The sequence below is a fragment of the Musa acuminata genome, chromosome BXJ3-5 (genome assembly GCF_036884655.1).
Source record: "Musa acuminata AAA Group cultivar baxijiao chromosome BXJ3-5, Cavendish_Baxijiao_AAA, whole genome shotgun sequence".
Classification (NCBI taxonomy): domain Eukaryota; kingdom Viridiplantae; phylum Streptophyta; class Magnoliopsida; order Zingiberales; family Musaceae; genus Musa; species Musa acuminata.
In genome coordinates, this window is record NC_088353.1 from 5,848,331 (window position 1) to 5,865,425 (window position 17,095).

Consider the following 17,095-nt stretch of genomic DNA (forward strand, 5'->3'; position numbering starts at 1 on the left):
AGCGACTTCTAACATTCAGACTTAACTATAATTAAAAGTTCTAAAGGCTCATAAGCTCGCGAATATTTATTCGCATAACAATTCCCATCCCAAATCAGAAAAGATCAAATAGCTCAACAACTTTCTTTAGGTTTTAAATCTAACCGATAAATACAGAGGCCAATTCTATCTCAGATTGTAACAATCCATCCATAGAAACGTTCAAGTCAAATCCAACATATCAAACCATAGTGTACGACGGAAAAAAATTCTACATGATTCACAACCAAAGGCAAGAATCTTCGACGGAAACCAATTAAACGATCGGAGCAAAGCTACTCACTGATAACTCGAAAAACTGACGGAACAACAACAGCACTAGAGTCCGGGATAGGTGCGGCAGAGGGTACCCTGAGAGAGAACGCGGCCTCCGCGGGACGTCGTGCTCAGACGCGACGTCAACCTAGCCGCCGCCACCGCGCTGTGTAACGGGAGCAGAGAGCCCCCGTAGCACCCCAATTCGACAGGAATCCTTCATCCAAACGAGAAAGAAATATCAGCTAAGAGACGGATAAAAAAACCACTGGTACCAATAGAAGAGCCCACCTAGAGAGGGACGAGAACCGGCGAATCGTACAAGGAGCGGCGGCGAAGGCGTGGAGGGAACAAGAAGACGGAGCCGCGGCAGCTCTGGATCTAACGCCGACTTGTCCGAGGGAAGAGAGAGGAATCCGGCGACTCAGGGATCTCACGCAACTCGTCGCCATTAGAAATAATGAGGCAATCGAGGGAAAGGATCGATCGGGGTTAGGGTTTCGCCCCGTGAGAGAGAGAGACAGAAGACGGGCGTTTAGGGTGTAATGGCGGTAAAGAGAAGTGCACGCAACTGCGGATCGGGTTGAGGCGCCTGCAGATCAAGTTTCCTGATCCGACCCGCTTAAACCAGATTCGACATTTTATATGGTATATGAAGTTTGGAAATTGAAACGAAGTTCATTTTAATTTGACCCGACCCATTAACAGACGAAGAGTCTCGACTTTGACTTGACCGATGAACCGAATGGAACTAACCGGATAAGATCGGATCCAAACCCCTTTCCTGCACGTTGAGAGAGAGAGGAGTTGGCCACAAAGGAGGCAAAGGTAATGAGTGTTATCTTCTAATCTATCTGCTCGTACGTGTGTGTTTGGCCCATGCAGCTGCTCTTTGAGGATCGATGTGAAGGTAGCAAACCGGATTGGCACTCTTCCAGAGGCTAATGGTCGTCGTTCCAACGCAATCTTAGGCTTTTAAGCTCCGGCCATGTGTATGTATCCTCTCATAGCTGACGACGACTCGGAGTTGCAATTTTATAGCTTCGTCGGCCTCCGACCACCGTCTCCTCCTCGTTTCCTTTTCCTTCCGTTCCCTTTTGTTTCCTCCGGCTTCTCTCTCTCTCTCTCCCTCCTCTTCTTCTTCTTCATGTAAGTGTGTGAAGCCAAACTCTACAACACCGTAAGCCATGGATACCACTATGACAGTCTGCTCCATGTGTGGTGATATCGGCTTCGCCGACCAGCTGTTCCAGTGCATCCGATGCCGCTCCCGTTTCCAACACTCGTATGCTCTCTCTCTCTCTCTGTTTGGATTCCTAATTCGTATCATGTGACTCATACAGCTACTGTACCAACTACTACGAAGAGGAGCGATCGGAGACTGTTCGAGTCTGTGACTGGTGCTTAAGAGAAGAGCGAGACGGAGCTAAACGTCGCGGCATCCATCGGAAGAAGGTCACGGGAGGATGTACTTCTGAAACCAGCAGCGATAAGGCCGAGCCAAGAAGCGATCGAGAGGAGAGTCGTCGCGGCCGTGGTAAGAGCAGCGGCGGTGCTGCTGCTTCCAGGCCAACGGCCCGCAGGTACAAGCAACTCAAGGATGTCTTGCGCTGAGCTACTAATACTACTTGCTATCTAAGACTCGGAGAGATGGATAAGTTTCTATACTTACTATATGATCTCTCTCTTCAGATGTAGCAAACACATGCACAGCTAGTTCTGTACACGATGCTAGTCTTCGATCCTCTCTAACCAAGAAATGGATGTCGAAATAGGATGAAGTAGTTCGTAGCAGTTCATCCATGACTCTTACCATCTGGAGAATTCAACTCACAGTTGCACTTCATGCAGTGTGTCCTCCTGTCTGCTCCTTAAGGGACATCTAAAAACCCGTGCATGACTCAAAGGTCATACAAAACTCGAGTAGTAGTAAATTGATTGGGACGAGAAGCATGGATGAAGTCGATTTCAAAATGGATCCCACATGTGGTACCATCAATTACGATTATACATATATAAATATATATATATATATATATATTTGTTTGAAAAAATTATTTTAGCTCGATGATAATGCCTCCCATTTGTTCATTCATTTTCTTGTCGTTGCAATACCTTTTTTATTGTTTTTTATTGTCAGCATCTCTTCTTTCGAGTGAACATTGTTATGATCAAAATATCATTCGGGGATTATTCAAGGACATGATGAATAGAGGAGGAGATGAGATTGTAGACATTGACAACATCAAGATAGTAAATGTCGAAAGTGAGGGAGGGAAGAAGGTGACCATAGCAGGCGAAAGCGATACGATTGAAACAATAAGACCTCACAGAGGGACGAAGATAAGAAATGAGGGAGAGGAATGAGATTGCTATGGTGGGGTGGAAAGATTCGTTGTAATAATAATATGAGGTGGTATCCATATGACCCACACAAACTCCTCTAAGTTAAAGCATTAGATGTATGCCAGACATGATACTAATCGGAATTTGAATCTCCCTAATCAAAGTGTTGCACAAGTTCGAATGACTTGAAGATGCAATGCTAGAGTAGGTAATTTAACCTAATTGGAGGTCAAGAAAAGCACATGTATACGTCACCATTGTCACGTCTCATAATCCATATAAAGACGATTTGATTTATGTTGGTCTCTTAATTAATTGTTGGTCTCAGGCTAACTAAGCTCGGACTTATCAAGAGCATGGATGTGCATGGGCTTGGCCAGGGTAACTCTAACCGAGCCCAGTCTATCATTGGGTCTTTCCTTCATAGCTTAGGTGGAAGGCAAAGAAATCTTTCCACTATAAGAAGGATAGATACCGGAGAATTACTACTGTAAACTTTGCCCTTTTGTTCGGCCTGGGTGCTTTACAAAAGCAAAGGAACGTTCCTGTCTTAAAGATGGGCTCATCGATGGATGCTCCACCAAGTGGTCCTCCAAGGACAGCTATAAGGATCCCAAGTCAAGCTTCTGGGTGGCTTGGAACAACCCCTGTAAGAACAAGCACTCCTGTGCATTGTCCCCAACGACAGATCTTGTGTAATTGTCTTCCCACTGTTGCAGAACCATGGACTGGAAGAAGCTGGAAAGCTGTCGGACGTGAGATGCTCATTTTAGTCCCCAGCAGTGGTAGCAGCATCAGGATAGGTATTCACTCGGACCACAGTAAAGTTTCCATACCATGATTACTTTTGTGCCATAAAACTCCAGGTTTTGACGGTGGTTTGAGGTTGATGGAATGCAACAGGGAAACCTACAAGCACTGTTTTAGGGAGTAGTCGCAGATCGCCATGTGTTCCTAAGTCCTGCGAAGCTTTATTTCTATCAGCAGTTTTGAGGTCTCTCAGCTTTATTGTGTTTGCGTGGATGAACGCAGCTAATGTTTCAGAGCAAACATGACCATGAGGAGACCGAGGGATCAGAGACTGTCCGGTCCTCGAACTGCTACTATACCTTTTAAGCTTTGGGTTGAAGTGACATGTCTGCTTTAGGGTGAACTGCTGCTGCCTTCCCTTCACCATCATCTCTCTTCGGAGGCCAGAGGCGATAAACTAAGTCTCGTGGTGAGAGAGTTTCTCAGGAACGTTGGTATTACTCTCATAAGAGAGAACTTGGTTTCTTTTGTGATTCTTGAAAGCATATTAAATTTTAGGCGATATTACTCGAAGGAGGATGCTGCTGCCTGTTGGCCGTCGGAGTTCATTGCTCCAATGATCTTAGAAGCTGTGATTTCCAGTGATCGAATCTGTTTAAATGCAAAACCTCAATTCATTTTGATCGGTGAGGATCTTTATCTAAGCTACACATATCATCAGAATGAAAATAAAAAAGGACTTGGCATGAACATCATCATAACAAAATTCAACATTTCCGATATTTTTTTGAAAGTTTAATCACATGAAAATATACTGCACTGTTCAGACCAGCTTAACTCTTCCTCTTCCTCTAAAAAGAGAACAAATCATGATCAAACAAGAGGAAGGCACATCGAGTTCATGATATCAGGACCATCGCCCCCAGTTGCTGGCGCATGGAATCCCCCCTTGTCGCGAGACGGGGAGACTGCGAAACTGATGTCAGGTACCATCGTTTTCATGGGCATTACTTGTTAGGTCAGGTCAGTTCTGGGTGCAAAAGCGATGTGGCTCATATACCAAATCCATGTGCTGCGATAACAATCATATAACTGTGCCATTGAGGAATATTATGCACATGGACATAGGAATTCCGATGATTAAATTAATTGCATGCAAGAAGGAATATTACCAACGAGGGGAGCACCGTAGCCTTATCCAAAAGATTTCGCTTCTCTGGTGGTACGTACAGATCAGCCTCACCTCCTCACGTTGAATGTTAGTACTTGAGCGTGGATCCCATTGTATCGCCACAACGAGAGTACCGAGTTCTCTTTTGGGGGGAGGCATTTGATCCTTCGTGTTTCCGCAGGAAACAACTCCGGGCCGTATTCCAGGGGTGGAGAATACGTGTAATTGCAGATGGTTGAGGCACACAGTTACAAGGAGGACGTGATCATGGCGGTTCATCCACATGGGGAGGGCGACCGAATCGTAGTCCCAAAGCTTCCTCTCTGGAGGGATGACAGCATGATGGATGCATCTCGCGGGGCTGCTTTTGTCAGAACTCCTCGTTCAATGAACCTGTGTGACTCTGACCTGTCTCGGCAAGCGAACCCATCAATCACCTCCACCCACGTGTTCGGGCCCACCGAGACACGTGCGTTGCGCTGGCTCACCTACAGTGCCCCCGTCACGTGACCACCACCCCCCCTCCCCTCATCCCTCCCCTCCCCCCCATTATAACACACACCCTGAGTGGTTGGGTATACTGAAACAGTCGCCAGTGACTGGTCAGCTGCGCGTCCCTCCTGTCGAAGGGAGACCGGCATCGGTGTTGAGAAAGGGAAGTTTGCAAGTGGGAGAGAAGCCCCCAGATTTGTCTCCGGGCGTCAAACCTGTACTATTTACTCTTACCCTGTGACTCCAAAGCAGCAGCAGCCGCAAGAGTGATGGAGAACGGGGGAGCAGCGGGGAGAAGTGGAGTTCCCTCGTGGGACTTCTGGGAGCTCGGGAACTGGACGTCGTCACACGTCGCCTCGTCCTCTTCTTACGTCGCAGCCCGCCCCACTCATACCACGGCCGCCGCTTCTTCTTCCACTGCTGCCGCCACTTGTTTGCCCTTCTCCGGCCATCAGATCGTGGCAGAGAGCAGCGGGGACCACCGGGCTTCGCAGTTCCACGACCACCGCCACCACGCCCACCTGGCGTGCCTGAAGCTGGGCAAGAGGCAGTACTACGGGGAAGAGAGCGGGGTCGCCGCCATGAAGCGAGAGAGGCCCGCAGCGGCGCCGAGGTGCCAGGTGGACGGGTGCAGCAAGGTGCTGGTGGACGAGAAGGAGTACCACAAGCGGCACAAGGTGTGCGAGCTGCACTCCAAGGCTCCGAGGGTGGTGGTGCTCGGCGTCGAGCAGCGCTTCTGTCAGCAGTGCAGCAGGTCGTTCTGCCACAAAACTAGCGAGAAGAAACTGTACTCACCACCACAAGAACTCAAAACGGTTGGAAACTTGATGCAGGTTTCATGTGATATCCGAGTTTGACGACTCCAAGAGGAGCTGCAGAAGGCGGCTGGCGGGGCACAACGAGCGCAGAAGGAAGAACAGCAGCGAGCCCATCACCAGAAACCCTGCTTTAGGTAGGTACAACCACTTCAGGCTACAACAATCCCAGCTTCCTCTGGTCGTCGTCTCCATTGTTTCTTTCCTTTTTATCGCATGGTTTAGAATTTTATGTAGGTCAGCCCCTGCAATTTCAATTGAAATTTGCCATTAGTGGTGTGTCCATAACGTAGTACAGTGCACATGGGAGAAAGGTCTTATTCTTTTGAGAACGTTGGATATATTTATGAGAAGGATTGACACCGGGGAACCGGGAGCTGGTGATGGAACATAAAGCCGTGAAAGCGATCTTGACTAAAGTGGGTTGAGTGGACAATATTTAAAAAGTAGATCCTTTAGGTAAGGGTTAGGGCTAGATTTAGGATTAGGGTAGAGATAGGGTCAGGGTTAGGGTTTGGTTGGGGTTCGTAACATGTATCTAAATGGGGGTGGGGGGAAGAAGACAAAAAAGGTGACTGTCGAATCAGTAGCATTTGCTGGCACAGTGGGGGTGGGGGCCATGCCTGTCAGTCTCTGGATTTGACCTTTCAAAGTCTTTGGCCAAGGTAAGCCATCTTTATTGATTTTGGTTGGTCCAGCAATCATATCATCGCAATGCTCTACCTCCTTCGGTGAATTTGCTCCTCGCTGATGACAACCTGCATGTTTCAGAGATTATCTTCCACTTTAGTGAAAGTGCATGGCCTAGTTCCGAGATTGGTGTGTCGCTATGAATCACCCTCGTGCTTACCCCGGATATGCCGGATAGTAATGCAAACTGGCTTCTGTGAGAAGGCTTTTTGAGATCTTAAAAAGGGTTTCCTGGCTTCATTGCAGCTACTATGTTTTCTTTCGAGAGTGATATCGAAGGTGTATAGTCTGACACAGTAGGAGAAGAAAAGTGGTAGCTGACTCGGTTCCTAGGAATTCATCTTTAGGAGAACTTTGATGTAACCCATGCAGTTCAGTAGAATATTTCTGTGCATAGGAGGGAGAACAGCCACTGTTGTGTTATTTCTTGAACCTTCGTTCTTCCTGTTTGCAATATAGATATGAAGAATTCACATTATAAGTAACTCAAAAGTGAAATTATGAGAGATTTTTGTAAAACAAAATGCTGGATAATACAGTTAGGGTGAATGAACCCAAATGGTAGAACATATGTACGATGTTATTTTCCGTAAAAAGAATTACTATTCTAACTTTCATAGGCATGCGAGTACGATGTACGATGTTATTTTACCTTTGACCTCTTAAGTATCTGTTAATCCAATTTATACAATCGATTACTTGTTCTTGCAAGGTTTCTGCGTTATTGCTAACATTGCAAATGAATACTGTTTTTTCTATTAGTATCTGATGGAACCACGTTGTTGCAAAAATAAAAGCCTTCCCTTGTAACCTTTAGTTGAAGTCATTAGTTGTAAACATCTCAACTTCTTCCATAGTAATATGATTGAAGTTTCATGGCTTTAGTAATCATAACCATGTAACTCAATATTCCCTATGTGAAAACATGAGACTCAGTTTCTCATGGTAAGACAAATATGAATGTAATGCTACGATTGCTGAAGGCCAGAATAAATCCAATTATGTTTAGCCAAAAGGGGAAAAAGTTGATCGGTCCTATAGATCTTAGTTATGAGGCCAAGATGAATAGTCTTCTTGTTTTTCAAGTTAATTTTTGCATGCTACTTGAATTCTACTAAAAACATGAGGTAAATGGAATTTAAGACATATAGGAACAAGAATTTAGGGTTTCACTTGGCATAATTTATCTACGTAGTGTAAGGAGGAGAATAGTTACTCATTATATGTCCATGAATGCCAAAACAGTAGCAGAAGTCTCCAAGCTCCAAAGAAATTGCTGATCTTGTGTCAAACATAAGTTTCTTTTAGAATCATTCACCCTGAAGATGTAATGACAGTAGGTACAACAAGAGAAGAGAACCCAAAACACAAAACATTCCATGAGCTAATTAATTTATAACATCATATTTTATGTAAATAGCGATTAAGAGGTTGAGTTCCAAAAGGGACAAATATACTAGGAGCAGTTATTTGCATGAACAGCAAAACATTCAGACGGGCAAAGTTTATTGTTGCACACTATTGACACAAAGGTATTGTTATTGATATTCTAAACATAATTTCATATTATGGAAACCGTAAAGATTTAACATCCATGCTCCTTCAGTAAATGTCAAGCAATTTAAAGAGGTGATTGATGTTGCGCAACACAAATTATAGTTTGATCAGATGAAGTTGCTTATAACATGCGGTATGTAGTCTAAGAATATGTGACTCAGCTTTGAGGAACCAGCTAAATTTGAGTTTTATCATGTGCAAACGTGCAGTATCTTCTCTGGAATCTCATGCAATGTTTTTAACCTAATCTTAACATCCTGCTGTGCCAAGATTTTTTAAACTTGGAAAGATATCTGTGTGCAGAAAGCGCAATCATCGGAGGCATGGCCCCATACCTGTCTGCTTCCCCGGGTTGTGCTCTCTCTCTTCTGTCATCCAAGGCTTCTCCTTGGATTGCGACATCCGACTTCTCATCCCGATCAAGCGCCGCACTCAACGAGCTGATAGCCGAGAACCGCGCTGCCGTGCTGGCCCGGCAGCTGCTCGCTGATGGAAGTGGATGGCACACCATGGTCTCTGTAAAGCAGCAGCAGCCGCCCGTCTTCTGGTCACATATACAGCACCAAGCAACGCCACAGCCGATGCCGCCGCATGCTGATGGTTGGAGTCGTTTGCAGGGAGCTGGAGGCCATGTGACGCTCGACCTCATGCAGATGCCTGACTCCTTCGAGATTGTTTCAGGGAGGAGGAGCAAGTCAAAAGAGGATGACGAGGAGAGCAGTGAGATCTGGAAATCCTTGGCAGGAACACACGTGGTATGAAGTTTCAACCCTAAACCTCAAGTACCTCAAAGCAATTTTCCATTTGATTAATTTTTATGTACTATTTTTTGTGAGCTAATTAGCTTTAGGTCAATGCTCATTATGCTACATCTTGCAAAACATTTGCTAGTTTCTATATGTCCGGGCTTGGAAACTTGCCTAAGCTGACAGTTCTTTGTCCACTTATGTCTTTCTAAACGTTAGCATTAGCTTTCTAATGTCTGTTCAAGTTGCTGCCCTAATTTTACGGCCCTGTACGTGTAATCTTGAATATTGATATGATATGGTCATAATGAAGGCTGCCAATTTTGGTTGAGGATAGGGTATCTGATATTTTTCTATTAGAAAAAAAAATGATGATGGGTATGTGGGGATGTAAATAATCCAAAATAGGGAGTCCTGTTGTGGTAAATTAAGGTAGTTAATTCTAAACAAGGGTTTATGTAGTCTATGAAAACTTACTATTATGGCTTACGTAGAGGGTAGTATAGACAGCGTAACTCTGCAAATGTACCACGTCGAGCACGAGTCGGTGACTTCTCGGAAGCGCCTTTCTGAAACCCTGCAACATTTGGATAACGAAGCTACGGTACAAAGATGGAAAATAGCAGTAGTACAAGTGGCATTAGACAGTAGATAGATGTGCTGCAGAAGCAAACCGTAGCACTGCAGACTATGGTCATGTCTTGCTCTGAAAGAGTTTTCGGACCATCTCCGGAACACTGCTTTCGGTCCGCCGCCATGTGCGAACCAGTTGTGAGCACCTACAGCATGTCCGTTCGTCACACATACATGAGGATCTACATATGATCTATCTAGAGACTTTTATCTCTCTAACACTCTGGTTTGACCAACAGCAACTTGGTTCTCAAGAACATAAAAGTATGGTGAGAGACATGGCTTAGGAAGATGGAACTGTCAGTCTGGGTCAGTATCATAATCCAAACAATACTATATTTCTGCTGTCGTTTGACCTAAGCAGTAAAATGATGGTGTAGTTTGGGCTAGGAACATAGAACCTGGGGGTCATCAGCTTCATTACTGGAACTGCAAGATGCATCTATTCAACTGTCTTCATTTTTGCAGTAGACAAAACATGTGTTTTCCGAATGATTTATTTAGAAAAGATTATCATTTTGGATTGTTTTTAAAATAGAATATCCTTTTCGTTTTTTTCTCAAATAATACTCTTAATTCAAAAAATATTCAAACCGTCATTCAAAAAATTGACTATACTTTTCTTGTTTGTTATAGTATTTTGACCTATTATAATATTTTGGCTATTGTCATAAAAATATTATGAATTTATTTGAAAACATTATAAATAAATTAAATAAAATCAAAATAATATACAAACAATTTGATATAACATATTAGGATTCAAAAGCATATTTATATAGTTTAAAAATAACATCATCCAAATAAAAATAAAAAATAATTTATTATAATATTTTAACCATCATAACAAAAATATTATAATGGATCCAAATGGACTCCTAATATCAATCAAACCAATCACAAGTCTAATTGCAAAAATATGATATCAGTAATGATAATGAAAGAAATATAATATGATATCACTTATACTATTTTTAATAATTTTTAATATCTTATTAAAAATACTGTAAATATTATTGAAAAACACTATAAATAAGTCAAATGAAACACTGTAATAGCTCAAAATTTGATGAAAAACTGATGAAAAAATTTGATGGAAATATTTGGTGAGAGATACTTCAGATAGTTTATGAATTAGGGACACTACTTAGAAAAAACCTTTACCTAAAGGGGGACGTTGCTTGAGAAAAACCCAAAATAAGATCTTTTCCAAAGAAACTGCCCCAATCTTTCCAATTCCCCAGTAGCAGTCAACAAAAATTAGGCAAAAGACCTAGTAAGATATCTAGTGTATAGAAAAGAAAATGTCAGTCAGTTCTATCACCAATCAGTGAATATGTCATTTTCAAAGAAATAATAACACAGGGTTATTGGTTGGGAAAAAAACTGGTGTGTGGTCAAATAATCAGCACCATCAGTACCTCTTCTGCTTGTTCGTGTTAGGGAGATCAAAATATTGAGCTTTTAGTGATGTTTAGTGAGACTTCAAATGAGACGATCCAATCTTTTAGCCCATGGAAATCCCATAAACTTTTCTTGACTAGAAATGAAAAAAATTGAGGGAATTTATCCGACAGAAACACATTAGCTTTGAGTAATGGTATAGCCTTAATGCTAGGCACTAGAATCTGGAGACAAGAAAAGAAGAGCCTTCTTACAATGGTCACAGCAAAGCACAGAAACCAAAGTCAAAATTTGCTAGTTATTACCGAGGCAAGTTGGTGTATATCGATCAAAAGCTGTTGCGATGGCAGCAGCAGCTCCATAAAGGAACGGCTATGGCAGGAGCAGTCGATCCTTTAGCAAATCTCTCGGTAATACTGATCTTTGCTTAATGCAAATACTAATTAAAAATTATCTTCTATAGTTAATTATCTTTACTATTATAATATTTACACTTTAAAAAATTATATTGGTATCCCTATAATTACGAAAGTGAGACTTGTAAGTTCATTTATTCTAACGTTATTGATTTTACTAACGAAAACAAAAGATAAAAGAATAATTTTAACATTTTTTTGGGTGAAGACGAAGGACAACGAGAGGTGAGAATCACTTTACATTTGTGTTAGCATCGACATAGTTATTGAGCGATGTCACTCTGCATCTACGTCGGCATCGACACAATTACTGAGCGACGAAAGGATTATCGATGTAGACACCGAGCAACATCGCTCAGCAACTACGTCGACACTGACACAGATACAGAATGATCCTCACCTCTTATTGTTGTCCGACATCATTGACTGAAACGTTAAAATTTTCTTTTTGTTCTTTGTTTTAATATTTTTGTTGGTAAAATCGATAACATTAGGATAAATAAACCTAGATGTTTCACTTTTGTAACTATAGGGATGATAATATAATTTTTTAAAATATAAGGATCGAAATATTAAGGGTAACTAATTACATGAGTAATATGCAATTAGTCCGTTCAACGTAGTGCTACATTATTTTTTTATCACATTCCCAGAAAATAAACAAATATTATGAAATATATACAAGAAAATTTACGAATGATAGAGCTGTAACAGCATGATCAAATTCAATTATAAGTTTTTATTTGGAACTCCTTCCACTATCCATTGGGGGTTCTGCTACTGTTCAACAATTAGTGTAAACATCCGATGTTTGTAGGACATCGTCGGTCTCTGTTGGCAATCAAATTAATCTATTAGACCATTAAGCGGAGCCCTGCTGGCGATGCAACAAATACAAGGGCATCCTACTGCAATGAGGAACGTGGACTAGTGATTGGGAACTCATATGTTGCTTACAACTATGACATCTTATCATAACTTTTGACATTCTTTTAGATAAATAAGTGCATTAGCACCAAGATCTAGTTGGACGATGCAAGCAGAATAGTTAAAAGAAAACAAATTCAAGATGCATTGTGACCTTGAAAGACTTGGCCTATGAATCATAGAAAAAAAAGGGCAACTGCAGCATAGTTCAAAATATCCCTTCCAATTTGAACTTGTAAGATGGTTTTACCATCAAAGCTTGCTAATCCTCAAATTACCATGGCAAGTAAACAAGAAAAATCATAACCAAATTTTTTTCATGTAATTAGATTTGGTAGCACAGCAGGAATTTACAAGAATAATATGAGCTATCACGTTCATAAAACAGAAACAATCAATTGAACCATTGTTAGCCTAAAGCATTACTTGAGGGTAGATTTATCTATTTTATGGTCTCGGCAAACCCCACAAGGATGTCATGTGATTCAATCAATTGATCACTCTACGATAGATAAGGAACCCTCTAGAAAATATGTCGGCCTTCAATTAGAAAAGAGAAGCCAAATATATGTGATGATAACTGGATTTTCATCAAGTATCAACTAGAAGTAATGAAGTTCAAATATGCGATGCATGAATAATGCTACTTTCCTAAGTTTATCAATCATTCTGAGAGTCCTTTATATTTCCATTTTCTGTGCTTATTCCATCTTCATCCATGTAGTCATTACCCTGCAGTTGACTAAGATTGTTTGATCTCTTTCCATGGTTTTCTGTCACCTCTGTCGATTCCTAGCAAATCTTTGTCAGCTCTACAGAGCCAGATTGGTGTCAACGCACTATCAAACCTTAGCCTAGCATCTAAATAATCTTAGACTTAACCCCAAATTCATGTGTATATGATATGTAATCGACTCCGTCCTTTCTATCCTCACTCCTAACCCATCATTTTGGGTACAAAAGCTCAATCCCTTTAGGACATCCAAACAACGATGCTTAGAGATCCCTCGACAACCTCTCTTCCACCAGAAAACCAAAGATCGACGCAAGAAAGTGTAGCGATGACTACTACGATAATCTTGAAAGAGCCAACACACAGACCAGTCTAACTGGTAGTCATCAGCGAAAGAAGAACAACCCTAGCGTGGCTGCAATGGAGGAAAGACGATCGCCAAAGTCACAAAAAATGGATCGACCATGAAATAGGGTGAGCAAAGATCCAGAGACCTGGCGGTCGCAATCGAGGCTGACGACGAAGAGGATCCTCCGCTCCTTGTCCTCCTTGGCGTCGCGTCGTCGAGGAGAAGAGGCCGGCACGTACCGCTCGCGGCGAAACCTCACCGTCGCTTGGCTTCGCTTCTTGGGATCGATGTCCGCGGACCGGTTATATAGGCCGCTCCCTGTAACTTCTCCGGCCGCGTGTCACGTGGTACCAACGTGACCTAAGAGAGACCGCAAACTTGTTGAGCCTTTGGAGCGGCCCTATATGACCCAATAAGTATTATGGGCCTCTCAGGGTGATGCAGAATCATTCGATAAAAGCTCGACACCAATACTGACAACAGGAGATGCTTTTATTATAATGGATAGATCATTCAAAGAATTAGATTTATTATACTCATAAAACCAATTTGTTTGAGAAAATGTATTCGATAACATTGAGGTCATACTTTGGAATTGAGTTCTTGCAGCAGTATCAGTAGTCAAACGTACGAGATCAGTCAAGGAAAGAATAAGCCAAAGTCTTCTCTTCAATGAGCTCCTTCGCTGTCGCATCCATTCCAGCTCGTGAAGGCTCATCGATGCGCAGGCCTGCAGTTTCTGAACAAGCTGAGCTGCTCCCAGGAGACCATAATGAAGGGGGAGAAGAATTATACTTGGGGAGTAAAGATGAGACCGATACTTCAAATGAGTTCGTGCATAACCTTACCCTGCACGATCGACCATTCTCCTTTGTTGCAGGTGACAGGGAAGGAGTAGATGAGGCCGGGAGGAACACCATACGATCCATCGGAGTAGACACCCATCGACGTCCAGGTGCCCTGACGCAGAGTTGCAGTAGTGTCAACACATTCCATCGGGGAAGCACCTTATAGAGTGTTATCACACAGAAGCAAACCTTGGGAGTGCCAAGAACCCAGTCATGGATGTGATCACAAGCTGCACTGGCAGCAGATAATGCACTCGACAGCTTACGGGCATTGATGATGGCTGCGCCCCGCTGCTGCACAAAGCCGATGAACTCATCGTGCAACCTAGCATGAGTTCAAGATGCAAAACCTTAAGATTAAGTTATGGAATGCGAAAAAAGAAGAGATGATACCATTAAACAATAAAAAAAAAGACGATGGAGAAATCAATAATATAGTATTTATATATTTTCCAGTGATAGTAAGAGGTCTAAGGTGATTCCTCTTCCAAAGACAGGGTTTCACTCCAAAAGGACAAAACCTCATTAGACGCATCCTAGAGACAACAAGCGAATAAAGTCTATCTGCAGACACAATTAAAGATATTTGAATGGTAATAGTAGTTCCAATAAATTCTATAAGAAATGTGAGGAGAGTAATTTTATCTACAAGCCTATCTCTGGAAAAATGTATATGTTACCATTTATCATCAGCAATAAGTTCTTTGACAGATTTTTCTCCAGCCTGGGTGATGACAGTAGCATGACTGGCATCAGGATATTGAGTAGAAGAATGGTTTCCCCAGATGATGACGTTCTTCACATCACTGACATGGATGTTCAATCTCTGTGCGATCCCACCAAGAGCTCGGTTATGATCAAGCCTTGTGAGGCATGTGATGTTCTTTGCTGGAATGGACGGAGCGAAGTCTTTTAGGATCAGAGCATTGGTGTTAGCTGGGTTGGCAACAACAAGAACCTGAGATGATCACAAACCAGATCAGCATCAGCCTGTGGGTGAGTCAGATCTCAGAACACTCCTTCTCTAACATGCTTATGGATCATAGATTGTCATGCATATGGTCTTGTCCTCATTTTCTTTTTTCTAAAAATAAATCTTTTAAGATTTCATGATTCTACAAAAAGACTTATGTAAGTCTTTGTGGAGAAGAGCAGATACATTGAAGATTAGGTCTGGTTTCTCATTTGACTGATTCTACTGCTGCAAGTACTTGATATGTAGTTACAATCAACTATACCAAGCTTAGCATTGCATGTTTTGACTTCTAGGAAATTGTTCACTTAGAATTATTTGAATAATAAGACTATTCCTACGAGAGATGAGAGTTTGAATCTTGAAAATAATTTCTCTAAATATAGAGGTGATACAGCCTACTTTGATCCTCTGTTTCAACAGGAGCCTCGTGCACTAGATTTACCCTACTTGCTTAGCATTATTTTAAGTAGATCATGTAATTCATCAAACCGGATAATAGCAACAACTGAAGGATAGCTAAAAAGCAATTCATCAAAGAGAATTTTCCTTTAGTTGTTACCTACTCAATGACTCCTCAAAGGAATTAGGAAAGATATCCACATATTAGGTTGTACTAGGAATTACTACACAGTAGATTAGGAGACGGGAAGAATACCTTGCAATTTGCAGCTGCATACTGTTCCAGAGCTGACGCTTGAGCTTTGTAGATGGAGACATTCTTTGACATAACGTCTTTCCTCTCCGTTCCCTCCTTCCTACGAAACCCACCAACCATGATAGCTATGTTGACACCACCGCAAGCTTCCTCCACATTAGTTGTAGCAACAACGCCTGTTGGTTGAACCAACACAAATTTGGCCAAGAGGCATTGTTTACTTGAAGATTCACTTCAGATGAAGGATACTGCGTACCTTTGAGAAGAGGAAACGCAGCATCAATTAACTCCATTTTAACACCGTTCAAGGCCTCTGCAGCAGGTGGAATATCAAGCAAGTGCAGGATCACTGGTTGATCAGAGCCCAGCATTACACCTCGAGCAATCATCGGCACAAGAGCATAGCCTATTTGTCCTACAAAAGCAGACACAAGTCAACAGCTCTATTGTCTCTCGAACAATTTTTGGGCTGAAAAGATCACAGTGTCTTCCTCCAGAAACGAACAATAATTTCTGGGACAACCAATTCGATTAAGTAAACCTAATCAGACAAATCTAAATAATTAATGGTCAATGTCAGAAATTTCTTCGGAAACAATAACACAATCAATCTCTTAGGTTAATTCTGCATCACAATTATTTATGCCTTTAGATATTTCTTGGTTACTCTGCTGATGCAACACATGATCAGATGACCATCAACAAAAGCCTCATAACTACATAAAGGAAAAACCCAAACGAAAAAGCAAGTGCCAAGCTTGACAACAAGAAGAAGAAGAAGAAGAAGAAGAAGAATGATGGAAGAGGCTCAGAGTTCAAAATTGCCTGCAGCACCGGTGACCATTATCTTAACAGGCTGTTTCTCCATGGCACGGCAGCTCGTCAGGCCACATCTGACGACGATTCTCTGGAACAAGGAAAGGGAAGACATGATCCCAAGGAAGGCACCTCAACCCCCGATGTCGCAGGCCACAAGCACGCCATTCGTATGTATAAATGGGCGAATGGAACGGACTCCCGACTGCTCCAGCTTCAAGCCAGGAACATTCCAAGTTAAACCACCCAAGAAAGAGCAAAGGAGTCGACAACACGCGTTGCCCCTTCGACCATCGTGCAGTGAAAGCAGGAGACGAGGATGCAACGTTGGGTTCGGCTTCATATATGTTTAAATCGGAGCACAATATATATATATATATATATATATATATATATATATATATATATATATATATATATCATAATCATAATATTGTAAGTTGGTGTGTTTTACATGTGTTTATGGGTTCTTCACGT

The 17,095-nt window shown here is 42.0% G+C and overlaps 2 protein-coding genes across 6 annotated transcripts; one reads left to right on the plus strand and one right to left on the minus strand.

The window, feature by feature from the left end:
- The first annotated feature begins 5,128 nt into the window (after positions 1–5,128).
- LOC103984850 (squamosa promoter-binding-like protein 7) lies at positions 5,129–9,094 on the plus strand. Its single transcript, XM_009402409.3, has 3 exons — positions 5,129–5,807; positions 5,887–6,005; positions 8,419–9,094. Exons 1-3 carry the CDS (start codon positions 5,323–5,325, stop codon positions 8,874–8,876), a joined length of 1,062 nt encoding a protein of 353 aa, XP_009400684.2. The 5' UTR covers positions 5,129–5,322; the 3' UTR covers positions 8,877–9,094.
- LOC135583330 (malate dehydrogenase, cytoplasmic-like) lies at positions 8,285–16,969 on the minus strand. Of its 5 annotated transcripts, none has more exons than XR_010496704.1 (10): positions 16,628–16,969; positions 16,059–16,217; positions 15,803–15,978; positions 14,852–15,129; positions 14,361–14,496; positions 14,172–14,283; positions 13,469–14,076; positions 9,536–9,640; positions 9,339–9,438; positions 8,285–8,779 (listed from the first exon to the last, which is right to left on the minus strand). XR_010496704.1 is itself a non-coding variant. In XM_065152056.1 (7 exons), the coding sequence occupies exons 1-7, from the start codon at positions 16,731–16,733 to the stop codon at positions 13,754–13,756; spliced, it is 1,290 nt and encodes a 429-aa protein (XP_065008128.1). In that variant the 5' UTR covers positions 16,734–16,969; the 3' UTR covers positions 8,285–13,753. The 5 variants fall into 5 exon arrangements, 2 of the variants coding, with proteins under 2 accessions (XP_065008128.1, XP_065008129.1); XR_010496703.1 differs by having other exon boundaries at positions 8,285–8,842; XR_010496702.1 differs by having other exon boundaries at positions 8,285–9,438.
- Positions 16,970–17,095: the final 126 nt, after the last annotated feature.